We start from the raw sequence: 26,425 nt of genomic DNA, 5'->3' as shown, positions 1-26,425 counted from the left end.
AGTAGGACAATGTATGGCTCAGTTACGTTGAGAAAGGAGCTGAGCCAGGGGGGGAAATTGCTTTGTGTTACAACCACAACTCCAGCTCAAAATAAAAGAGTAATAAAGGAGCAGAGGCAGGACGTAACATGGAATGTTACTCAAACAAAAAAGGTCAAAAAAGATTAAATAAGAAATATAAATATATATATACAAATGACAAGATTGCTGCTTATGTTGGCAATAGAAAACCAATCTGATCCTAGTCTCAGACTGATAACTAGAGTTAATAAAACTCTAAATGTGATTTGCAGTTGTGATGAAATTGTGTTGCAGCACCACAGAGAATACACAACATTCAATTCATCATGGACCTGAACACCAGCTCCATCTCGGTCACATACTGGGACCGCAAACATGACACGCCTCTCCAGTGTAGATAAAGCAGCTTCACCAGCAGATGGCAGTAGTGATGAGTGGATGCAGTGTCATGTATTGCAGGGTTGATGAAACAGTCTCCGAATTTTCAGAGGCTACTAGATGGGCTCTTGGTTTAGAAATAATGTGAGGTTTCATGAAGTTATTTTTTCAGACAGTGCCACCTGGTGGCCTGTGAATAGCAGGACACGGTGTCATGAAACGCCATCAACTGGTCACAACACGGCAGTATCACTCGCGAAGGTGTTCACATTGAACAAGTCAGGAGCAAGTCATATCTTTTCCTAAACCAGTCCTGTTTTGTTTTATTTTGAAAGGTAGCTTGGTGCCATTGTCTTGCTCTGCTTCCTACCTTGTTTTTTGACCTGGCTCCAACAGAAATGGAAGCCTTGCATATCCACTGCTGATGGCTGCCGCAAGCCACGACAGGCTCATCGTGTCTGCTGAGGCGGTGCAGCGTGGCCTCACTGCAGGTGGTGGATAACGGACAACATGGAGGGTCCAAAAACCTCAGAAAATCCAGGTTATCCTGAGCTCTTTGTTCGACCCATCCCACGATACGTGCTGTGTTTCATCCAGAGTATTTTGCCATACATTCTAATGGTCAAGGGCATCAGGAAAAACACTCAACAGTAATGTTGAGCTTGTTTTCAGTTTTTTATTCTTCAGTATTTCTTGTCCTGTATTTGAGTTCCATGGAATCACCTGAGCTACGCTGAGTCGCCTGCTCATTCTGTGCGACCTACACACCTGGATGCTCACTAAACGGGGTTAACCCAGACCTTGAATAAACTCAAACATAAAGCCTGAGGATGCCGTCATGCCTCACAGGGAAGGCATTGTCAACGCGCCTGCTTCCATCTCGTTGCCTCTGCTCCCTCTGATTAAACCTCCGCTCCCCAATTAAAGGGATGATCACAGTTTACAGGGCCACAAGTATCACATTAAACATGGTGAGAAAGCCGCATAAATGAGGGCAGAATGGAGGCGTGTTTTGGGTCTGAATAATCTGATATGGCCCTCAGAAGACATCATTATCACGCGTGTCAAATCTGTCATGAATCACAACTTCCTATGACGATGAATCCTGAACGTGTGAACCAGGTCCTGCATGAGAGTGTTGGACGTCACCGAGATATTTGAATTTGAAAGAGCCCAAGAGGTTTTTCAATGTGTCCGTTTAATGGAGAAAAATGGGCAGTGCACTTGACAGATGAGCCAGCAAATATAAGGGTTTGGAAGACAAGAGTCCACTCTGTGATGGTCAAATAATGTGGTTCAAGATACTATACTTCATGAGAGGCTGCTCCTGGAACATCATGGACGAGTGTTGGAACGCTGTCTGGTTCAGGAGCTTTATCTGTGGACTCTCTGGGCCAAGTAGGTCCGAGCCACAGCTTCCTGCAACTGTCACACTATGGAATGTACTTCAGCAGCAAAGCACTTTTCCAACTGTGGATGGATGGATAGTTTGTGATGGTTCCATCGACACCTCTGCAATGTTTGTGCCGGGAAGTTTATGACATAAAGTGATTGGAAAAATGAAAAGAACAACTCAGAATTTAAATAACTGTTCAATGTCATTATTATTCACTGAAGACTGTTGATGTTCTGAGAAAGTCCTGAGTCTCAGTTAGGTCGACTCAAACCCTCCCTAGAGTTATTTACACTTTACATCACCATGGTAAAAGTTAGTGATCCTACACTGCCATCTGCTGGTGGCTGCTACAAATCACCACAGTGCTCATGGATGACGTTTGGCGTTCAAGTGTTGCGTTCAAGTACTGCTTCGTTAATACCAAATGTGACGGAGAAATCCTTCTGTAATAAAATTGAATCCAGTCATTCTGCGATCATGGTTTGTTTGTTTACTTCTCTATTTTATTATTTTAACTCAGATCAGATGGTATGAGAAATGTGGACACGATACACCAGACCTGGCAAAGTGTGGCCCGGGGGCCATATGTTGCCCGATGCCTGTATATTTGTTTCCCATTTGACGTCAAAGTAAAAGTATCACTTTTTTTTTTTTTTTAGTAAATATAATATGGAAAATTGATTTAGAAATAAATAGCTTTTTTATCGATTTTAAAAGCTTTATATTTAAACTCATTTTTTCCCTTCTTAGTTAAGTACGTATTTTGGATATTTTTCCGTCCTGTTTTGTAGTCATCGCTGTCTTTCTTTTGATGATGGCCCCTCACAACAGTTAGTTTCTATTGTGGTCCTTCAATTCAATTGCCCACCTGTGCGACACAATAAAAAAAATAATCTGTAAATATCATCACTGTTATGAAGGTGCATCAAGATTAATAGGAAACCTTGTGGAATAAACCTCTGCTGTCTGTCGGTTCATATTCCCTGCAGCACTCAAATGCAGCCAGATATAATCTGCTATAATCTGGATTGAACCGTCAGCAGATCAGCGATGACAGCTTGTGGACTCACTCTTTCATGTTGGAGCTGAAACCATTGCCGAGACAAAATGTCCCTCACAACCTGCCAGAAGGTCACGCTCATATCATGCTGCGTTCTTTGTGTCTCCCTCTTTTTGCCCAGAATGTTTTTGCCCAGGGCCAGGAAGGAAGTGGGGCAGCCGCAGGGTAAGAACGTTGTGTCGTCATCGGTGACAAGTGCTGGCTTCGACGTCAGTGTTGGAGCTGTTTATATGTTTACAACAATAATAATAACACTAGTAACACTGCGTCAAACACTGGTCAGTGCAGTAATAATAGTAAGTAGTTATAATGGTACTGAATGGAGCTGTGTCCTCCACAGTAGGACCTGGGTTCTACCCTCCAGCGAGGCAGCAGCAGGAAGAGCCGGACCACTGGGGCGTGGACCCCTTCACTGCCATTGATACCACTGCCAGAATAAAGCCCATTGGACGGGGCAAAAAATCCAACCTGATGGCTCAGGTCATACCTGTCTACGGGTTTGGGATTCTGCTCTACATCCTCTACATAATCTATAAGGTATGTCATCGCAGTGTGTTGGATACGTGTGAACCAATCACAGTACTGTTCTTCCCAGCTAACATGCAGGGGGAAAACAAAACCAGGAAGCTACGCAATGGCTCCTGTGAACTATGTGGACCGTAACACGCGTAAGTATATATATATATATATATATATATATATATATATATATATGTCATTCTGCTTCATGCATTGACACATCTGCAGCTGTTGAATATGAGCTGGCAAGACTCCAGGAGAGACTGATCCGAACTGAAATGATGATGGACCGAATCGTTGCCAAGAAAGGTCGGAGTTCAACAAGGTACAGTCCATGAATGAGACTATATACTCCATGTATAACTGCAGTTGTTGCAATGTCCAGTCCAGGAAAGTGATTCACATTCACCGCTGGCTGGACCATTGTATTCTATTCAGTGTTCGGTTGTCGTAAGAACAGGGACCTCGGCGGACACCCTGGACAGACTGCCAGTTGCTTCAATGAAGTGACATATGAGTTGCTACTGGAACTTTGGTTCAGTCTTTACACTTGACTGAAGTATTTTCAATAATGATTTAGTTCACACGCTTTAAACTACATGGAGTTTGGTCAAATAAATACGTTTAGTTCTGTTCAGACATTGACAAAATCCTCTATTAAAACTGCTCCTACCTGAGAGCTATTTTGAATTGGACATGGAAGATGTTTTTCTCCATCCACATTTGTTTTGCTGCAAAGACTCCGGGGTCATTTGCAGACCACATTTACGTGAGAGCTTTTTCTGTTACTCACTGCCTCAATTTCACTAAGCTAATGGTGCGTCCCACTTGTCCTGATGGTCAAGCGCATCAAACCTTGTCATCGCACTTTCAAACATTCTAATCGACGCGGTGGTGATGAAATGCAAACAAATGGTTTGTAACTTGGTTGGACCGACTTGAATCGACTCTCATCGTGTCACCAGATGAAGGGTGGTAAAAGAAGAGGAGACATGGAACTCATGTTGTCCCCTCTGCTGTCCCTAGTGGGAGAAGGAAGAAGGGCAAAACCAGAACCTCTAAGCGGGAGGAGAAACTATTACGGGAGCTGAGGGAACTCACCCAGCTGATGCAGGAGGGACGACTAGAAGGGGCGTCGCCAGAGATGGAGGCAGAGGAGGTCCCTTATGGTGCCGACTGGGAAGGTAGTCACCAAAGCAGTCAAGTGTGTCACAGTGTCTTCATGCAGCACTTGTTTGTTTAAAACAACAGGGTACCCAGAGGAGACGTACCCGGAGAACGACTTGACCACCAACAGATATGCACCGAAAATGGTGACCTTCGAGGAGATAACCAATCAGCCCACAGCTGAAGCCCTCGCTGAGAGGATGGAGCAGGAGGAGGATGAGGTGGTGATGAGGAGGCTCTCAGTCGTGCAGGAGGAAGATGAAGATGAGCGAGAAGAAGAGGAGGAGGAGGAAGAGGAGGTGGAGAACACACATGCTGCAGATGAGGAGGAAGAGCAAGTCGATGAGTATACAGAGGATGAAGAGGAGAAGGTTGAGGAGAAGCATGAAGAGCAGGTGGATGAGTGTACAGAAGAGGAGGAGGAGGAGGCAGAAGCGGAGAAGAGACTGTTGATGACTTGTGAATCATCTCAACAAGTGCCGGTTGGAAAGCCGGAGAGACTCGGGCTGGAAGTGAGCAGGGAGCTCCAGGGTGGAGGGAAGAAGCATCTCACCTTCAGTGACCACAGAGATGTTTTTCGCTACCCGAGAGAAGCCACTTTTGAGGAGGACGAAGAAGAGGAGGAGGAGGAGGGTGGGACGGAGATGGACGATGCCGGAGATGAAGATGATCCAGTGATGGAGGCAGAGAGTCTGCAGTTCAGCTGTGTGTGTCCCAACCCAGAGGAGGAAGCAGAGGAGGAAGAGCTTGTGTCCGGAGCTGAGGAGGAGAAGCACATCCAGGAGCAGAAACCGAAGGAGGTCACTGGACTCAGGATGCGGAGCAAGAGGGAGAAGTAAACATGTTCTTCATTGATCAACCAGTTACTCAATTTTAGAGGGTGAGAAATGGAATTATATTGGCTATAATTTCCAATACCTCCATCTAGTGGCTGAATGCGATGCTGCACGGTGGTTTCAAGTCAGCAATGTTATGTGATGAATTTTCCAGAAAGAATTCCTCCCGAGCTCTTTCGAGAAATGTGTCAGTTTATACAGTTTAAGTTTATATAAAGTCTGATGACATTATTTGGCCATTATGATTAGCCTCTATTTCATCATTCATTCGTCATTATCCATTTTCTTTTTTTGAAAAAACAAAAAAAAACAAATGAAAAGTCACACTCCGTTGTTAATATTTTTCTCTGATTCAAACAGCATGAATAGAGATGACAAAAACACGTGAAAACAAGCCCCTCAAACAGCTTGTTTGACTTTGTTTGTTGTTTTTATTTCCTGATGAAGTGTTTTTACCACCACAGCAATCCATGAACTGTACATAACAACCAGAGCACTGGGAACAGAAGGTGAGGGAACTTTTGGTTTACATGTATGAAAGCAAACTTTACAGCAAGAGTATCAACAGTGTAGATATAAATTCAAAATAGCACAGTCGAGTACAAGAATAGCACATTTGATAAAGATCCGACTCATCATCCACAGCAACATTAACAGAGATTGTTCTTTGCCTTCGATCAGCACTTTTTTTTTAATGCTGAAATGCAGTAAGAGCTGCTGCTCTGTGTGATGGTGTTGGGGAGACAACAGAAAGGCTTCAGTTTCATTTGTAGTAAATACACTCTAGGTGGGAGCTATAGCAGAGACACACTGTATCTTGATCAGTGAATACCACCTAACTTGGAAAGCAGGTGAGGAATGAAAGAAATATGAGCGATTTCTGGACTCATGTTGTGACCAACATAAAGCCTTGACTCTAAATCAGGATTGTCCCAAACACGTTTGAAACTTTCAAGGGCAAACCACTTCAAATATCCAACCATCTTTGGAAAGAATTCATATTTAACAGGGATGGGACTCCATTAAAAAATGTATCTAAAAAATAAAAAAGAGGTTTTTAATGTACTGCTCATGATAAATGTTGTTTTAAAACTGCAGAAAGATGTGATTTAAATTGAATCCATAAGATGAAACATCAGGATGACATCATCAAAAATTGATCATTTTTTTCTACATTTAATCAATCAGAATTAACGAAAAGAACAAGCTCTAATAGTTAAAGACCTCGACGCGACTGTTCAGTTCTGAGTCGTCACAGAAGGGGGCGCCAGAACCCACCATAGAGCTTAAGCTTTCAGTCTATATGGTTCAACATGAACGGAATGTTCTGAAAGCGTCCATGTTTCATCAGGAAAACAACTTGGTTCATAGTTCTGGATCACGTTCTCTTACTGTTGTAGTGCGTAATGAGCATGAAATGACGTGACGGACCGTTCACAGTATCATTTTGTGCAGATCTTCGGTCCCCATACAGTACTTCCTTCAAGGCAGCTGTTGGAGGAGCAGCTCACTTGCGACCCAGAATTAGTTCTTGTAAAACTTCATTGTGTGTGTGTGTGAAATATATGAACAATATGCCAATATAAACCACCTCTTGACTCATGTCAAATTCCACTAAGCTGCATTTTTTCACTCCGGTTTAGCTTTTTTCATAATAGAAATGGTATAACAGATGTGATCTGCTTTTTTCTTTTTAAAAATTTTGCTCTTCACTGCCATTGATTTCTTGCTACAAATAAGCCGTCGGAGTAAAACTGTGCGGTTAGTTCAGCCAACTTTGGTGCAACAACGTATCATCCCTATTACGGCTGCAGAGTGACTCGGATGTTAGCTGGGTACGATAGTTTGTCAAACGCGTGTGAGGACAGCGGAAGGCCAGTCCAGGCTCAGCTCTTTAAACAGCTCAAGCAACATTGGTCTGGGAAGGCACAAGAATCTATGTACATGTGACTCTCAGTCGTCTTTGATATCCTCCGCGGTACATTCATGATCATAACACTGTGACGCAGCAGTGAGTTGGTGTCTGTCCTGTCGTATCCTGTGGAAACCTTCTCTCGTGTGCTTCGCTGCTCGGTGACCTCAACGTAAAAGGGTGTAATAAATAGATAAATAACCAAATAAATAACCGGTGACATGCATGTAGATGCTCACGAGACGTAGTCATGCTTCAGAAGTGTGTCATGTGTTACTACAGAAGACCCTGCCAACACGGTGTTAGCTGTCATTTACAGATAAGGATGTGTTAAGTCGGTGCTCTTGGAGACGATACAAAATAAACCAAACTGGATCACTCTTTGTGCTCGTCACTTACACACACACACACTCACAGAGTAAACTTGAGGCCCAAGGATCGTTTGAGGATTTTCCAGGGTTGATTTGGAGCCCTGGTAAGCCTTAACAGCCCTTGTTGGGAGGACAAATGTACCGGCTGCGGGGCTCTGGCCCTCTACTCACAGGCCAGCTTGCTGTCAAAGCTGGAGAGGGCGATGGCGAAGGCCTGCAGGGCGCACATGGGATAGTTATAGTCCATGGTGAAGACGTCCTCTGCCACGCGGCCAAACTGCATCACAATGTAGTCAGCTGCAGAGGAGAGGGAAATACGGTTCAGCTGGGCTGCTGTGAGCTGCTGTCTGAGGAAGAGGTTGGAGAGTTCATGCGCCCCCTAGTGTTGGCGCACAGCTGCGGCCGCAGCCAGAGCTGCGCATGCTAGAACCAGAACATGGTGTGGGGAATTGTGTGTGGTAAATGTCGAAAGTCTAAGCTGCTGAGACGATCAGTGTAGAAAGAAGAAGAACTTCTTTCAGTCAGATGCACAAGTTCTGCTGAATTTTTCAGAGTTTGATGACACATGGGAAGCGTAGCCAAAATGGAGCTCTGGTTGGAATACAATCACTGTTGAATAGAAAAGCAGTTTGAAGACATAATATCAATTCAGAAATATTTGTGTCTCAAACAATGAAATTTTGGTCACCATGACAATAAATGAATGCAAAGCAGCGGTGGGCCAAAATATGTGCTGTGTCTGTTGTGAGATACTGTCTAAAATCTAACTTAGATGAGTGGATGGATATTATAAAACAAGGGGGAAATAAGTGTAATTACACCATGACATGCTTCAAATATATGTAACAATACATTTTATATTCATCCAATTTACAGATTCATTCAATCAGACTAAATCTTTTTTAAGTAGTGGATAGCTTTGCTGGCAGTTTATGTGACGATTTTAACGCCTTTTTGTTGAGATAATAAATATTTTTAAATAACAGTGCTTGTTTTTAAAAATCTTTTTAATTCAACATTTCAATGTGGCTATCAATGGCTGTGGTGACGAAAACAGACACAAAAATGAAATAAAAAAAGAAAAGAAAAAGAAAAAAAAGGCCTTAAAGGTGGGTGAGTTCTATTTATAATTCAAATGAATGATGAAAAAAGTCATTTTCTAGTTTTGCTGTGGCCTTATGAGTGCTGTATAAGTACAGGCCAAGGGCCGCACTTTTCCCAGGTCTGATATAAAGGATGGTGTAATCGTGGAAACAGGTGACTCATGCAGCTGCAGCGCGCCTGTATTGAGTGACTTACGGTCATTGTCGTGAATAATTTGGAAATTTTTGACAGAAGCCTGAGTGACTCTGCCGTGGAAGTTCAGCACGTAAGATTGTGTGTCGTCGTTCCAGACCGGAGTCTTGTTGTGAAGCTCGATCACGCTCTCTGTGCTCTTGTTCTGCCACCGGGCCAACAGGGACTCGTGGTCCTGCAGAGAGAATCAGTCAAAGAGTCGTAAACAACACCCCGGCGGCGCAGTCGAGAGACCTTGCGACGTACGTTCCGTGGCCGAATAGAAACTCTTTCGTGGTCCATGTTCATTCCTGGGATGATCACACTCATTTTGCGAGGCCCTTTAAATCCTAAGACGTTAGTTTCCTAGGCAGAAAATAAAACATTGTCTTTTGTTGAGACGGTTTTGCTTTTTTAATCTTATTTTTTTTCCCCAATTTTAAAAACCCACGTAGCATATGGCTGCAAGCTCTTGACGTAGATTGGTAGCTTCAAGGCTGGTGCTGGTTTTCATCGGGTTGAGCCCGCTGTCGTAGACTGTGAACTTGGTCCCCATGAGGTTTGACCTGCAAGACAAAATGAGGCTGTGACGAGAGGCATGTATTGAACCATGTCGAACTCATCACTTCGCTGCTGGAGGATTTAAAAAAGGAAAACATTTCACTTCTCAAGTGCCTGTTTTCCTGGGTCAACTTGACCCTTCATACAATAGAGTTGACGCTGCTGTAATACTCATGACTGACTGTGGGCTCCCTGATCTCAAGCAGGTACGAATTAACTGCTTCAAATTTCATCTTTTTTTTTTCTTTTTTTTTGGATAGAAGTTTTGCTTCCATGACTTCAGTTGGTTTGCAGCACTTTTCTCTACCTCTTGTCAGCTACGTCTCATTACCACAGCAAGAGAGGAGGAAGAGTTACCTCAATTTCCCAATAAAGCTCTCTCCCCCTCGAGACAGATCAGTGGGATCGATGGAGATAAGGTAATTGGATGTTTTGCTCTTTTTCCTCTTTCTGCCGGCCAGCAGGAACACCTGCGGCCCAACCAAGCACAGACATTTCCCATTTCATTACAAGTGATTAACAGAAGAAGCATCACCACACGATCTGCTGCAGGACCTTGACAACAAAAACACTTTGTCTCCATGAAAAAATGATAAAACTTTATGCTGCAATAATTCGTGCAGTCAGTAGATTCCCATTTTTAATCTATCATGTTTCCAATGTTGTGCATGTTGCTGAGCCTCTTCAGAGCCTCTGAGGTTATCCTGAAGAATGTTCTGGACACTGTTGTGGTCTTGTTGTTGGAGTAAACAAATGTTTGCATGAGGAAAGCATTAATGGCCACTCTGGTCTGCATAACATCTTCCTTAAGTTACATTTAGAACAGATACAGAATGTGATTAATTTGCCATTTGTCATGTCCACACTTTAACCCATTTGTTTTTGCACTGTTTGTATTTTCTCAGCATCCCTTCCTTGTGCTTTTATTTTGTTACTCCGTTCACTCTCGTTTCCATTTCCTCTCCTTCTATCTAACTTCACAGGCAAACGCAGCTGGCTCTCATTGTTTCATCAGTCCCTCCTCAGATATATTCCTCCCGACGCCAGCTACGTTTGCCAGATGGTAGATTTCGACTCTCCACTCAGGTAGCTCTTCCAAGACTTCCGTGTTCTCGCTTTAAGCCCTCGATCTTTCTAAATTCCTCCCGCGCTGAATTCCAATTCTGTCGCAACCCTTTGTTTTCACGTCCTTCCTCGCTATTCCGCTATGTGAGCAGTTATTGGTCTCACTCTTTAGTTAAGAAAGATCTGCTTAGCTTACCCCTCGTGTGCGTGAGTGTGAATAGCCACCCGAGTGTGTTTTCTGTTCTCACAGTTTTAAGGCTTGTGAATTCTAATCCACCTTTCTTGTGTTCCACATTCTTCCCCGTTCCCTGTGTGTTCTTCCCGGTCCACGTTTTGGTTCCCGGCGCCTTCAGTAAATAGTTACTTGTCTGTGTATTTCATTTATAGTATTCACCGATTAAATTGTTAAATTTAATCTTGTCGTCTTGTGTCATCTGTCGACCAGTATCAACTGCACTTGGGTCCATCCTCCCACTAGTCTTGACACCATTGATCGAGAGTTAAAAATGAAAAAAATTTAATCTATAGCCATGGCAATAATGTATTATATGACAGCACAATGTTGCTATGCAGTAGGAGATGTGAATGTGCTTTATTAATAAACGTGCATTTTGCCTTCACCCATATGCAGCAATATATGATGAAAATCAATGACTTTATACGCAGAATAGATGATCTGACCTTCTTCAAAAAGTAAGAAATACTCATTTCTCATGAACACTCATTTAGAAAGCAATATATATCTGAAGAGATGAATTATCAAATTTCGAAGCAGAATGGCCGGCAGTGAAATAATGATGTCAATTTTCTCATTAGAAAACCGCTCCTGTCAATGTTCCCCATGAATCATTAGCTTGTTCTGCGAAAGAAGACGCCGACCTTCTTGCCGTCCTCCCTCTCCAGGTGCAGATAGTAGGTGGGATACATCCCTCTGTCCATGCCTTTCTTGTCCCGGGTGATCCTGCACTTCACTCTGACCCCCTGTGGTGCCGGCCGCAGAGAGAACTCCTCCAGATCGTCCACATCCACGGCAGGCTCGCTGGCTGGCGGCGTGGGTGCAGATGCAACTTCCTGCTAAAACAGAAGCGCCATTAGGGGCGAGAAACCACTGGAGATGATGAAACACAGAGCGATTTGGAGCCTTTGATAAGTGAAAATAATGAGGTGGAGGACTGACTGCTCAGCTGGGACTCCAGAAAGGGAGGAGGGAGTCTAAAACGGTGATCTGCTGAAGATATAAATGATTGAAGATGACAGAGTGAAATGGAAGGAATACAGGAAACCAAAGACATGATGGTTATCAGGGGTAAATAAATCAGCCAAAGTGGTATCTGGAAGCTAAAAATATAACAGCGCTTTATAGACTGGTGTCGTCATTTAGTAACACAGACAGAGAATATCATAAGTTTATCTGCAGTAAGTATCATTCAGTTATTGTTTTTTACTAGAAAGGAACTCAGTGAGCACACACCTTCTGTAACCTCTGTTTACAAACAAAGACACAGAGCCTCAGTGGGAGTGCTGCAAAACTAAAAATCCAAATCACTATGACTAAAAAGACTAAAGAAAATGAATTATTCCTGAAAAACAAATGAAAAATGATTGAATAGAGTAAACAAAGATGCTGTTACGCAGACTGCAATATCATACTGACTTTCACTGACCAATTAACACGTCAAAACAATAAACACGTGAAGAAAATACATTCATTAGAAATAACATGTTATCACAACAGAAACTTGAAACACAAAACATTGGATCATAACTATGTAACTATCACCTTCATACAGTAGTAACCCTAACCCACAGTGAACTGAGGGTCACAGAGCTGCGTGTGGCTCCGGGTCAGGTTTTATTTAGCACTTTCATAATATACACACCTGACCTCTTTCAATAAACATGCACAAGAAAACTTAAATTTATTATATAAATTCATTGTCATTTTGTTTGCAAACATACTGAGTCAACAAACATACTCCTGAAAGATGAATGTCACCGCTCCACCTCATACTTAAAGCAAGAGATGAAGACCTCCTTCTGCTGGTGGCTCTGTTCATTCATCAGTTGCAGCGTAGTGAAATGATTTACGTTTTACTGGCTCATTCTTTTGTCTTTGTTTCCAGCAAATGACTTGTTTATTCCAGCCGGAGATGCAATAATTTGGTCTTCCTGCTGCTCAGCAATGACACACTTTCAAATTAAGTCAAACTGCGCAGCTAAATTGAAGCCACATTTCTTCTCTGCGTGTCACAGGCTGATAATAGTAGATGGTTCGCAGGAGGAATAGAGAAAGATGCCACTGACACCTGAAAAGGGGAACTGTTGTTATGTTTTTTGTGTGTTTACCTTGCATGACTTCTTGCTGGTGGCAGAGCCAGGTCTGGTGTTGCTGTTCAGCTGCGAGGAACTGGAGCTAATTTCATCTTCATCATCTTCCTCGTCGAAGTTCATGCTGCTCGACATTCCTGCACAAACAAATAACAATAAATCAACACACACACACGGTTGAAATAGGAATCACCATAACAGCCGATCAGCACTTTTATTGACTCATTCGTTCACAGCTGATGAAACCTGTTCCCTTTTTTTGGTGCGGACTTTCAGCACCGACTGGCAACAACACTATGGATACAACAGCATGATAGAGGAGGCACTGCTTTGATCGCTCATGGACTTCTTCCAAAAAGGAAGATTTTACAGACTATTTTTCAATCTGTCGAGACTCGCTTTTTAATACAAACTCAAGATGATGATTACGGCTCTTCATCTCATCAGATGACAGGAGAACAAAGAGCCATGTCACGTTTCATAGAAAGGGAAGAAACAGATGACGGTCGTTTCACTCCCTCTTTGCAGCACACAGACAACTCTTCAATTGTGATGTCAGGCATTGGAAAAAGGGTAGTGAGGACACAATCTTATAATGTATGCCGCTTTTTACAGTACTTTACACTCCCACACCTGTTCTCTCATTTGTACATTCCATCGTTAACTCAAAGACACTCAAATATAGGTCAGGCCTGGCCAACCAGCTGCTCTTTGCCCAGTTTCATTCGACTCTTCAACACATGAGTCACTAAAATTAGTCGGAAAACTAAGAGCTATTCCAGCAAAATTTCAAGATCTTGGTCGAAGACTTTGAATAGCAACCAATGCACCTCGCCGCACCCGCGCCACGCCTCCCATTCAATGGCAATGAGAGTCGCGGTCCTCAGAGTTGGATCACGATTTAACATGACTTAATGTCATGACTCCGCTTTTATTTCATTCCCTTGACTACCGTTTTGTTTTCTCCCTCTAAAAATACATGCACAAGAGACATACGTTGGACGCGAACCAGCAACCTTGTGACACACAGGGATGTGCTGTAACCGCTACACTGTGGCTAAGTCACGTGACCAGCTGTTCAGGTGAGCCTTACACATTTGTAGCATGTGGCTCTTTGCAGCAACACAATAAAGAACTGTGGCTATAAGCGTCTGACTGGTTGGCCACCCCTGGTATAGAGGAAGTAGCCATCGTTACATGGTGCAAATAGTTCACTTCGCTCCTCCTCTGATCCTCTCCTGTCTCACCTCTACCCTCATAACACTCTGTGAGGTGACTGTCTCACCGCTTCGGATGCAGTCTTGGCTTTGGAGCGAGACAGAATGCTCATCTTCTTTGACAAAACCAAACCATTTGGTGGAAATTCAGATACATGCCAGCATTTCGTCTGACTCTGAAGCTGGTGTTGTGCCAAGAGGTGATTGCTGCCACAAGTGATAGCGGTCCACAGGGGTGTAACGTTACTGCTGGCTACACATTGTTCTGATGATGATGAAGATGAGTTCGAGTAAGGAGTCGTGTGAAAACATTTGGATACAAATATCAGGAATCAAAAGTGAAACATGATGCTGAGTCACTTTTGACAGCACATCTGGCCATTCAGAAGTGCAGGCAATCACTGATCTTCACAGTGTTGCCGAAGAGAGATGTTCACAAGTGCATGGATGAGGAAAATAAACTTTGAGAAGATCGGGGCTCACAATGGCATTGTTGTTGTGATGAACCTGACACGTGCAGAGCAAGATTTCTCTAGTTGACATGCACAAACTCAGTGGAGCATGCATCAGTGTTGACACGACGCCGGCTCTAAACCTTTCCAAGCTGTACCATTTTCAATCTGCGTTTTCACTCAGCTCCGACAATGGCACTGCATCCACAACGAAAAGTCCCTCACTCACAGTGACTCAGTGACTCTTCCACCTAACCATCTCAGGAGCTTCTTCCTTACTGCTACCTGTTTCTTCCTCTCCTTATAAACCTTTAGTGGATAATCAGGGTCGAAAGTGATCCTGGTCTGGTCTCTCGACAAGTTGCTCAGCCTACCTAGCTTCTCTCAGCTGCGTGAACTCTGACGTCTCAAGGCTAAGTCAGTTATGCTGCCAAGTCCCTGATGTGTACATGAACCACCCAGGTTTTGGCTACAGACTTGATCCAACCTGGAGAGCTGCACCTCGTCCTAGGAAGCGTTCGGCGGAGGGTGACTGCCTCAGGTGATGCTGAGCGTTAGACCCGATATGCGACGCAACTCCACACAAATATATCTGTGGAGCATTTTGACGGACAGATTCTCTTTAATAATATTGTTGGTTTTGGGTTCTGTAACTGTTCTGTAACTCTGACTTGACCCAGCTGCTCCGCAGCTCTCATGAGAGAAAGTTGGAGGGGGAGGAAAGACATGCAGATTTTACTCGGTTTACTTTTGGCTGAGAAACACTTCATATCTGAAGTGACTTCAGACTGACCAGGACAACTCATGCTTGGTACTGACAGAGAAATAAGGGAATCAAGCAGGTGATCCGCACGTGAATGTGTTTGGCTCTCGACCTGAGTGTCATCTGAGTGACACACTTCTTCATGGGTAACAGACCAGCTATTTTGAAAGTAGGACTCCTTTGCGAGTAGAAAGAAAAGGACTGATGCACAGAAGTGTGAAGCTGAACTGCAGGGACGAAGCCCACAGTGTTAAAGCCCCTAAATACCTCTTCCTAGAACGGGTGGGTTTCCTCCTTCAGCAGGCGGTCAGCGGCTTAAATGTGCTGAGCAAATAATAAACTCCTCTTCATGTTCCATCGTGTCTCAGACTGTGTTTGACAGATTCCAATTCCTCTGGAGTCATATTCAGCCTGTGTTGGAGTGGCTTTCAGAGCTGACTCAGTTGGTGAAGGCAGTTTCATTCTTCATTCTTTCTGTTGAATCTACAGCCATCATTCCTTTATTTAGGCTGAGGCACTCAAATAAGAAAACGTGCACTTTATGCCTGTCAGAAGGTTGTGTGTTCAAATCCACGTGCAACTGATTTGATCACTCCTAGACTGCATTTGACTGGTTAAAACTGAAACCCAGGTTTTGTCACAAACCTGTCTGACAGTACCTTTTTTGAGCATGGTCACCCGCAGGTCCTGTTTGCTTTGAGATGGAGTACAGTTCATGACAGGCTCTGTTGGACCCTCCTCTGTGGTGCTGTGACCCACTGTCAAGATCTGGATGTGACCGTCCTCCTGCTGGGAGGCCATCATGTCCATCCCTGCTGAGCACACAGAGGGGAAACCTATTGCTCTTCTATGAAGGAACTGATGGTTTAGAGAGTACAAACCAACTTGACAAAGCGAGCACAGTGTTAAACATGCTCACGTCTTTGAAGCAGTTCTATTGTTCCTCGGCTTAGTACTAAGCTTTAGCTCCGTGTGAGAACAGAACATGATGTCGCCGCTGCTACTGTACAAATATAGCAGCATGCTAAATGACGCTTCCTCACGGGGTGCAGGACGAGACACGCACAAAAAAAACCCCATCCATTTTATATTTTAATACATTTGTTGACAGCATTAAATCCATCCATTCAGTCCACACTTTTATCCCAACTGTACAAGGATTTTATCAGCAAAATCACAGCGAACAAGCATGGAGTCTTAAAATACAAACTTCAGAAACAAAAGTTCACTTTTAATGAAGCCAACTATTATCTGTTCCTCCTCTATCGCAATATGCTCATGAACAGTTGGTCTCTATTGGCTGAAACTGCAATCGTTTCCGCTCCATCGTGCTTTCCAATCAAGTAAAATTCATGTCGCTAGCGAGATGTGAAGAACATCATCCATCACTCTGGACAGTCGCGTTCTGATGAGCTGCTTAAGTTTGTTTGACGCCAGAAAATTTCAAGGAGACGCACTTAAAATCTGAGAACAGCAAAGTGGGATTCAAAGGACACAGATCAGAACAGTTAAATGGGTCAGTGACAGAATGTGGCTATAAATCACAAATGAAGTTAATGTCCAGACTCGACACCTCATATTGATAATGTCCATATCTGTTTCCTCTCTTCTCAGCAGCTTACTGACCTTTGTGCTTCCCCCTCCGCTCCCTCTTGTCGCTGCCCGTCTGTGGCGTGGAACTGGCCGACGCTTTTCCCTTTTTCGCCGAGCGAGGTGGCTGTGGATCTGCCACAGCCTTCACCTCCTCCGAGTCAGCTTCCTGCACTAAAATGAAAACAAACAGGATCATCTTTACTGGTTATTTGAAGTACCGAAGCCCTGAAAGGACGCTCATCATTGGGAGTGGCTGCAAACATATGGCCTTCTCCATCCGGTGCCATCCGAACTACACAATGCAAAGAGTAGAAGTAGAATATTGCCTTCTCAATATTTATGTAATCAATGTAGATCCTATTGATCTGCAGTCAGGAACTACAGCACTCTTAGTCGAAGAAAGTAACTTCAGAATTATCAGTAGAAACCACTCCTTGACCTTGATAGATAATTGTGAAATATTTTCCTTTTGAAAAGTTAAATTACACAGACACATCACTAGTGATGCAAATCCTAAAACGCAAGTATAAACATGGCTATAAAATCCAGCCTGGAAAATTATTTACACCACCAAACTAGAAAAGCACTTAGAGAGTGCAAACCTCTGCCAAGCAGCTTCAGTCCACCCGACGTATCCTTCTAAAAAATCCTGAATCTAAATGCCAATCTGGCTCAAATGCCGAAAATTGTCATGTCTCAAAAATCTCCCAGTGTTAAAAAAAAAAAAAAAAATCCGGATCACGCCCTAAATAATTTATTCCTTGTACCATTTACACCATTTCATCCAAATCCGTCCACAGCTTTTCGGGTATTATTGAGCTCAAGCAAACCGACAAGCCATTGAAAAACATGACCTCCTTGGTTGAGATAATAAACATCTTGTGTGCTTCCAATAAGAATAACACCCACTCGATCCTACCAGTCTGTACAGTACTGTTACATTAAATCAACCCATGTGGGAAAACCAGATAATGGACGGTGCAGATAAAATGAACATCATCACCCTCTCCATCAGATTATTAAACTTTGCCTCTGTGACATTTTGCTAAGCCCCTGCTTTTTCTTCATCGATCAACTGGCCGCTGGAAATGAAAAGAAAGCTTAGACCGCTGTTGTGGTGATGTTAACACAATGTCTACACCAACAGCCTCCACTGGAGGATCCTGCCACTTCTTTAACCCCTTCACTTCCAACTCAGCTCCTAGTTAGGAGGTCAGAGCTTAGCTTGAGCCACCTCTACCGTTCAGGAAACATAAAGAAAAACATTCCTCAACATAACATTCTTCATAATATATTACTATTTTTTGTCAATAAACATAGAATAACTGCTAAAACAAACAAGGCAACTTCATTGACCAATGAACTAACGGAGGGGCCTTCACTCGCCTGACTCTCACAAACGCCCCGTCCCCACACCATATATTGAAGAAGAACACCAGCCAATGAATGACTTATTTGCTTAACATAAGTGGAGCCAGCAAGTCATTAGTGAATGTAGAAGCGCTCCTTGACTGATGTGACTGGGGAGGAGGCGGTGGTACAACACATCCTAAGCACACACAGTGATCGTATCTTTGGACAGGTGGATGAGTGAAATACTGCTCAACATCAGCGACACCAGCAACTATGCTGTGGTTTCCTCGCTGCAGTTTTCAATTGATGAATTTCTAAGATAATAATTCATTCAAAAATGTTTATTTCAACATGTCTCACAACAACCAAAACAATAATGGCTGGTCAGAGGGATTATAAAAGTACATAAAACAATGTACACAACTGAATGAATAAAAGTGATAGAAAAGGCTTAAGGGACTAAGTTTGTCTCAGAGTTTGGGAACTGAGTGGGTGAAAGCTGTGCTCTCTGTAGTCATGATGCCGACAGGGAGACAGTGAGATGGACAAGAGTGTTTCACATTTGGTAATTCAAACATTTCTTCATATTGTGGCGACTGCCGGCCGTAATTCATGGCACCAGACAGTGCATGAAAAGACCCTGAACAGCAATCACTTGGGTGTTGAGAAAGCTGTTGATGGTGAATATAAAAGACTGACACCAGAAGCTGTTGAGTACATCGCTGCTTTTTAAATTCCTCATCATTTAAATAAGATCCTGTTTTACCATGAGGCAGCAGGGATGAGGATCCAAAACTCAGGCCACAGAACTGCAGTCAAGAGCCAGAGTGATGCTCATTTTAGGCAAGGAATGAGATGCTGAGAAAATAGACTGGCGTCACATCCAGATCAGCGTCCATCGGAGAAAGGTGTCCACGACAAACCCAATCGCTTCCTGTTCTCACACATGTTCCAACCCTCATTTTTACCCCTCACTGTTGCCACTGGCTCTGAATCTCGGTTCTACTGAGGCATGATGTCATCACTGTGCCGCAGCAGACTAGGAATGGATGAGTGAATGCAGGTTTTTCTTACCGTGGTAAATGGTGCTGCTGTTGCTACTGAGGTAGGACTCCACCAGAGGAGCCTGTTCCTCACTCTGTTTGGTCCGACGTGTGCGAGATCGTCCATCCACATTGGATTGGACCATTAGAGACTCCTGCCTCTTCTTCTTCTGCTTCTGCTCCAGCAGAACTCGCTGTGTTCACAACGCACATAAATGCACGTCAAATGAAGTTTACATTCCCGAACATAGCATATGCATCGTAGCATCACCCCATGAGTAAATCTGTTTTTGCACATCGAACATCACCACGTTGATGCTGGAGGGAAAAAAACGTTCCTGGCTGTCCTCAAGTCAAAGCTCATTAAATATTGAACGTTTCTATAAGTGATGCAAGAAACCACATTTCAGGATTTTTACAGCCTGAGAGTTCTCTGGCCATATTGAGGCGCGGGGCACACAACCACACACTCACTCACACCAACACATTATTCAGAGTCGTGGGGAAAGGAAACTCACACAAGCCTTATAAAACCCAGAGCAGCCTTGTGCTGGACTCCAACCTGCAACCTGACTAAAATGACAACCGGTCTTCCATGAGATAAATGCCGCCTATCTAGAGCAGAGGCGTGCAAAGTGTGGCCCTGGGGCCACATGAGGCCTTTGCAGTTTTTATTTTTATTTATTCATGGATTAAACTCTCGCCTAGTCTTTTGCCTTTTAAAATTGTATTCCACCAATGGTTGACAGGTTTTGAGTTATTTGTCTCTCCTAAATAAGTTGTTGAAAATAATATTTTTAAAAAATAACCATTACACCACATTGTTTGACTCATCAAGATTCTCAGCACTTTAAAAAAATGTTGCAATATATATGATTTACATTCTAATCTTTAAATAAAATTAATATAACATTAAAGAATATACAGTATATAATCAAATAACATATTTTAAGCATATGATGTCAGAGATTATTACAATTCTATCTTAAATAATACTGAACAAAAGGAAAATTTAGGTGACATATGATTTAATGTCTTACACTAACCCAGTATATAGTGTGGCCCATCAAGGAATGTAACTGTCCATCCCTGATCCTTTACCAAAAAAGGAATCACGCCTCTGCTCAATAAGTTGAGGTCCAATGTGAGGTGTGATCCAACAAAGAGACTTTCTGAATGTTGGAAAACATGACATCCTAGCTCTTCACTACGCTAACTATTATTCACTGGTGAGACTGACTACAGTGCTCGACTCTGGTTCCACCACTTGCATCATGAAGAACAATGACATTCATTTAACATTGTCGAAAAAAGGCAGCATCTACTTTTGGATGATTGAAATCAGCAGAAATGAAGCAACACTCAGGTAACATGCTGGGACTTTGAGATACGCTTCATAACGTAAGCGTAAGCTTCAGCATGTTTTTATGCCCGTTGAGTCTCGTGCCTCTCAGCCTGGAAGACGTCCGTTAACATCTCAGTCAGCCGAATCTTTTATCCAGAAGCACGATGATAAGACTCCATGCCTGTTTGCATTGTTCAGTTTGAGAAACTTTCCAGTCCTCATGTGAGGAGCTCTGAGGAAGGTTTTGTTGAGAGAAAACTGTCTTTTTCCAATTGATTTAGGCAGAATATATTAACCTTCTGCAAGCGCTGCGGGAAGAAGCGAAAACACTGACCTGTCGATCAAGTTTCTGCTGCCGTAGGTTGGTGCCTTCATCATCTAAAGTGCTGCGGAGAAATGAGAAGAATTCAGTTACACGTTTGACTGAAAAGTTTTTCATTGGAACAGCGTTTTTAGATTTCTTATGAAACACAAATCATCTGTAACATTATGAACACCTGCAAACTGTTAGCCCTTTTTGTAGCTTTGACAGCAAAAATATCACAAAACAAGGTAACAATGCAGCAGTGCGTTGGCCAAGAAAAAGAGAAGCAAAGTTTGAATCAAAACCGTAAAACAGTGAGGTTCTATATTTCTATGATTTGACGTGTTTATAATGCTTGTGCTGTGGCAGCTCATACAAGACTGGCCACATAAAAAGACCATGAACTGAGAAACACTTGAACTCCTCAACCACCGCAGGTCGGCATGTTCTGAAACAGACTGATGACGGTGAAGACATTGCTTTCACTTGTCTCTTATAGAACATCAGATAGTTATGAATACATGAATACATTTAAATAATCGATGATTTTTGTGTTTTTGTTTTGCTTTTTTTGTTGTTTTTTTGCAGCATCAGCTGCTGAGCTTGTCATTACAGATGGTTAAAAACAGCCATTTTTTTTAAAGACATGATAAAAATAAATTGTGATCTTTTTATGCTCAGTCCTTTTTAGGACTGAGCATTCACTTACAAGATGGACTTTTTAGTCCATCTTGTAAGTGAAAGCAAACCTCGCACAGAGAATCAAAATATAACACCTATTTGAAGAAGAATCACAAAGCATAACTGTAAACGTAAATACAAATTCACCAAGTCAAACAAAATCCTGTTGAATATAATAGGTTTTTTATAGTAAAACAGCACAATGAAGCGTCCTGAACAAGAGAGAATATTTTGCCACCTCCGTCTACAAGCTGAGTCACAATTGCTTTGTGTTTCTCACAATTTGTCAGTGTTATCCTAAAATCTTCAACACTTCTTGATGCTCAGCCTCACTTATCATTTCAAGAGGAGATTTGTGAAATTATGTGACTTCCTCCTGTTATTGATTTTATGGCACAAAACACCACATTTTGTCAGTGTGAGTAATGGAATGTTTTTGAAGACTTAATACAGTCTCAACACCGTCTGTACAACATCACATAACTTTTTTTTGTCTCCAGTTAAAACCTTTCCTTCATTGATCCTGGAGCAGATTAAGACGGTGAGCCTCCAGTTGTAACTTGATTTTTTTTTTTTTTTTTGTTGCGCAGCACAATCACATAATGTCACTGGGCTGAGCAAAGGTCAGCGAACCAAAACAATGTACCGAGGATTCTCCAGTGCAGTCGCTCTGAGGCTGTAGCAAAGATAGAAAAAAAGTCATTTTTTTCTGCAAATTATTGCAAGATCTACACAGTAAATAGATATTATGTAACTGTTAGAAAGACTTAAACTATAACATAATTTACTGAACTCTCTCTCTGGGGAACCACAGCCTTTGATGGAAACCACAACGGACTCCAAGCAGCAGCAGCAATAAAGGACGATGTCGCTGTGTTTCCTGAACTAATGTTTGTTGTTTCTTTGTCAATTAATGTCCCAAAGTTTGACAAATTAACCAATAAGCTAAAGTGCTTCAAGATAATCCAACTTGCATAACGAGGCTTGCAGATGAGGGATATATGTTAATGGGCCTCATTAGAAACGCTTGGAATTCATTTAGGTGACGTGGCGAGCTCCTTGTTTGCTTTCCCAGTTTTGCCTCAAGTCTTTTCGAACTGGCACGACTTTAAATCACGGCTGACAGATGTGAATGATAGCGTTGTCAGTTTGTGTGGCAGGGCATCGTACGGACCTCAGAGAAACCCTGATGGTTCCCTATTTAGAAGGATATGAAAGTCTTCCTACGTAGCACAGTGGGGGTGAGGGGGATTCAGTGAGGTCTCCATTTCACTGGAATTTATTTGAAGCAGGAAAAAAGATAGCCATAAACCACAGACTATTATATATATATATGTGGGGGGGTTTTTTTTAGGATTTCTCCTTATGCCTTCATGGGGCCCTTCTGCCGGGTCCCACAAGGTTAAGCCTCAATTTGTAGATGACAACTTCAAAACAATAAGGTCATTATTGTTAAATTTGGTTCAGAGTCCTGGTTAAGTTTAGCCAGTTTTGGATGGTGAGTCACTGAGGGAAGGCATTATGGCAATAATGTAACGAGTCAAGGGACGTTGGCGCTAAAGCCACGTGTGGAAGATGTGGAACTGGGATGTCACGTTGCGAGGAACATGTAGTTAAAGGCCACGTATTGAGGACGTGGAGTGGGACCCAATCGCAAATGGTGAAAGTTACAATGAGGCAGGAGCAAGTAAGAAATATTTAATAATTAAACAAACAAACTCAACAGAAAGCGTCACCGAACCAGGAGAAACAGAGCAAACACAGAATGAAAAAAAGAGAGTAACCAAACTAACAGAAGTGCACAAACATGAGTAAAAAGTCCAAACCGAAAGCGTCACCGAACCGGGAGAAAACAAACTTAAGTCACAAATGAAACCGAGAATAAACTACAAAGGAAATCAGGGAGCACACGGAAGCACAAAGACACAAACACTAAACTCAGGCACCACAGTTCAACACAGAAAAATCCAACATAAGCTAGCTGACAGAATGAGAGAACGAAACAAGGAGAACCAGGAGTTAAGAGCTAGCTAACATGAGACCGAAACAATGAGAACCAGGAGTTGAATGAGCTAGCTAGCACACAGAACGAGAAACCAAACAAAGGAGAGCCACGAGAATCGGGAGTTACCACCGAGAAAACGAGGTGTCCAAAAAACTCAGGAAACGGGAGACAAATAGGCGAACTCATGGGAACCAGCAAGAGACTCACAGCAACTAGAAGCACTGACAGGAAACAATGTGGTAAAGGTGACGCTCTGGCAAACAAGAAGCAACGATCTGGCACACCTTGCTGGAGCCCAGGTGTTTATGTAATCAAGTTCATCAGGGGTTAATCGGCTCCAGCCGTGTGCCAAAGGAACAGAGGGAAAAAAGCAAAACCAGGACTCGGAGCCAGGAAGCGGAGCCATGACAAATGAGGGGACCCACAAAGATGGTGTGACAAACCTGCATGTGTGTGTTTATATATTCAATATTTCAACCCATTAAACATATTCAGTGTCTCTTTTACATGTTTGTGTGTGACAACTGGTTGCCTATTGTTTGTGTGTGACCAAGTTTCACCCCCATATTGTTGTAGTCAAGACTGTGTCAAGACCAGAGCATACGGATGGTCAGACCAAACTGAATACAGGAGCCTAAAAGTCTATTTTACCTAGAAACACACACACACACACACACACACACACACACACACACACATTCATTTGTTTGAAGTTGTTGGTCTTTGTGTGCCCTGATGTTGACACTACTCCCTCACAAGGAAAACAAAGGGTATTTAGCAGTTCTCATCGTGACAATAACACTCACAAAAACCCTTGAGAATCAATACATCAACCTTTAACTATTTGATATTAGGCTCCAATACATAAGTGCCAGCTTTGATTTAAGGTTTATACTTGACTCGTGCTGAAGCCCCTGCCACACTGTACAATGGAGTGTACCTAATGGATTTGGCCTCTGCATCGATGTCGTGCTGCGTTCATGTTTCCATCTGAAACATCCTGTCCACCGAAACATGTTCATTTCTATGCACTCGGCGGCCTTGGTGGTCATGTGGATCTTGAAAGTGTCGTTCAGGGATGGCAGTAGACGGAGAAGCATGATTTATATTGCTGCGGCTGGCCTCTGAGCCCTTGCATTCAGTTTTCACAGATCAGTTGCGAGCAAGTAAAGAATCTGCAGAGAACGATTCATCAAGATTCAAATGAAGACGCAGTTCTACTTTCCAAAAAAATAAATAAATAAATCTGACATGACCCAGTCAAGTTGTTCCCTGCCACTGTGAGCAGGCTTCTTCTCTCTTCCCAGCATGATCGAAATACATTTCACTTGCAGCACATCCGACACCATTATGCACTGTTGTTTGCATTCCAACTCTTCTTCAGTTGAGAATCCCTTACTACAGTGAAAAAAAGTCTGACAGTGCCTCTTTATTCCACAATAACCGTACATCATGGTAGTGCATCTATAAATCATTCGGCCGAAAAAGATTCCCACCAATGCGAGTAGGATGACTTCATCACAATTGGCTGATCAAGACGACTGAACCATGCCAGTTTGGAGTCATATGCCAATATTATTTACATGAAAGCTGTCACAAAACACTTCCCCAGCAAACCACAGACACGCCTTTGTGAAGCAACAACCCCCCCAGCCGAAGCACTACAGCCAGCCACCGATGTCTGCCATCTGGGACCACCTCTCCACGAAGGAAGAATTACAACACGCAAAATTTGCAATGACTAAATTAGCGAAGAGGCCAAAGTGGCCAAAACACTCAACAAATATGACGCCCTCAAATCACAAAGAGGAAAAGTGCGGTATGAGCTAACCAGGGCGAACCTGCTTTATGTTTACGTTTCTTTTAGTGCCATTTGAAAAGTTCTTCTTTTTTCACAACAGATGTTGTGCTGTTTTATACGGGGTTATTTAATAGCAAAAACTAAAAAGCAGAAAGTTATATTTGTGGTGCGTATTCAAGCAACCAGCATCAGTCTCCCAGTTGGAGTCTCTAAAAAAAATCTACAAGTGACGCAAATCAAGACAATGGACGTCGTGTCACGCAGTCAAAATAATTCAACGGATGTAATCCGATAGTAGGCATGATGATAAAATGCATGACTAAAATACTGTCAAATGAACGACTGTATCATCACATGGAATGTTCCAATCTGTCAGCAAAAACCCGACCTGCTGCTCCGTCCCTGTTGACTCCAGTTTGACAACAAAAGCCCACGCAGATTCAATGAAAATGCGATTAGCTCCCACCTTCTGTGTAAACAAAGCTCTTGACATCTGCAATCAGAGTTATGAAGCATATGTAATTGGCATCAAACAGGACGAAAATGGCATACGCACGGAGAACAGTTGCCATGGAGGTCAGATAGCTCAATACTGCAGAGAATCTCACCACAGCGTTTCACAGTCAGACAGTCGCTTCATTAAAATTTCTAAATGAATTATCGTACTGTGTGGATTCAAACATTTAGATCTTGTAAAAAAACGAAATAGTAATATGAATTCGCTAAAGACAGTGACTCCAAGAATGAAAAAAGCAAATCAAAAAGTTACATTCATACTTATAAGAATAACTATCAACTACATATTACGACATATGTTAGGTATTATTTTATTTACTTTGTTTTTGGCAGAAACTGTAATAATGCACGGCAGCCTGTGGAAAGGTTGTTAATACAGTCAGGGTTGTGTCAGTAAATGCCATATAACAATGGCTTATATACTCAATATGTTTACTATCTCAATATGAAACAAATTACATTT

At 42.6% G+C, this 26,425-nt stretch overlaps 2 protein-coding genes across 11 annotated transcripts in view; one reads left to right on the top strand and one right to left on the bottom strand.

Moving 5' to 3' along the window:
* Positions 1–2,835: 2,835 nt before the first annotated feature.
* On the top strand, positions 2,836–11,040 carry ric3a (RIC3 acetylcholine receptor chaperone a). The gene is made up of 6 exons (XM_053865297.1): positions 2,836–3,020; positions 3,196–3,392; positions 3,451–3,523; positions 3,603–3,699; positions 4,401–4,558; positions 4,626–11,040. Exons 1-6 carry the CDS (start codon positions 2,903–2,905, stop codon positions 5,378–5,380), a joined length of 1,398 nt encoding a protein of 465 aa, XP_053721272.1. The 5' UTR covers positions 2,836–2,902; the 3' UTR covers positions 5,381–11,040.
* tub (TUB bipartite transcription factor) overlaps positions 3,817–26,425 on the bottom strand; it is a 41,344-nt gene continuing 18,735 nt past the window's right edge. For 2 of the 10 annotated variants that reach the window (XM_053865291.1, XM_053865296.1), the window contains exons 2-13: positions 20,990–21,041; positions 19,342–19,504; positions 16,948–17,085; positions 15,981–16,136; positions 12,908–13,026; positions 11,441–11,632; positions 9,854–9,966; positions 9,387–9,501; positions 9,203–9,301; positions 8,960–9,131; positions 4,203–7,957; positions 3,819–4,156 (exon numbers count right to left, since the gene is read on the bottom strand). In XM_053865291.1, the coding sequence (XP_053721266.1) occupies positions 7,824–7,957; positions 8,960–9,131; positions 9,203–9,301; positions 9,387–9,501; positions 9,854–9,966; positions 11,441–11,632; positions 12,908–13,026; positions 15,981–16,136; positions 16,948–17,085; positions 19,342–19,504; positions 20,990–21,041 (1,453 nt within the window). In that variant the 3' untranslated portion in view covers positions 3,819–4,156; positions 4,203–7,823. Of the gene's footprint in view, positions 4,157–4,202; positions 7,958–8,959; positions 9,132–9,190; positions 9,302–9,386; positions 9,502–9,853; positions 9,967–11,440; positions 11,636–12,907; positions 13,027–15,980; positions 16,137–16,947; positions 17,086–19,341; positions 19,505–20,989; positions 21,042–26,425 lie in introns of all 10 variants that reach the window. The other 8 variants (XM_053865287.1, XM_053865289.1, XM_053865290.1 and 5 more) reach the window with 8 other exon arrangements.

This window comes from Synchiropus splendidus, chromosome 5 (genome assembly GCF_027744825.2).
Source record: "Synchiropus splendidus isolate RoL2022-P1 chromosome 5, RoL_Sspl_1.0, whole genome shotgun sequence".
Lineage (NCBI taxonomy): Eukaryota > Metazoa > Chordata > Actinopteri > Syngnathiformes > Callionymidae > Synchiropus > Synchiropus splendidus.
The sequence above is the reverse complement of the archived record's forward strand: the minus strand, read 5'-3'. Positions and strand labels throughout refer to the sequence as shown.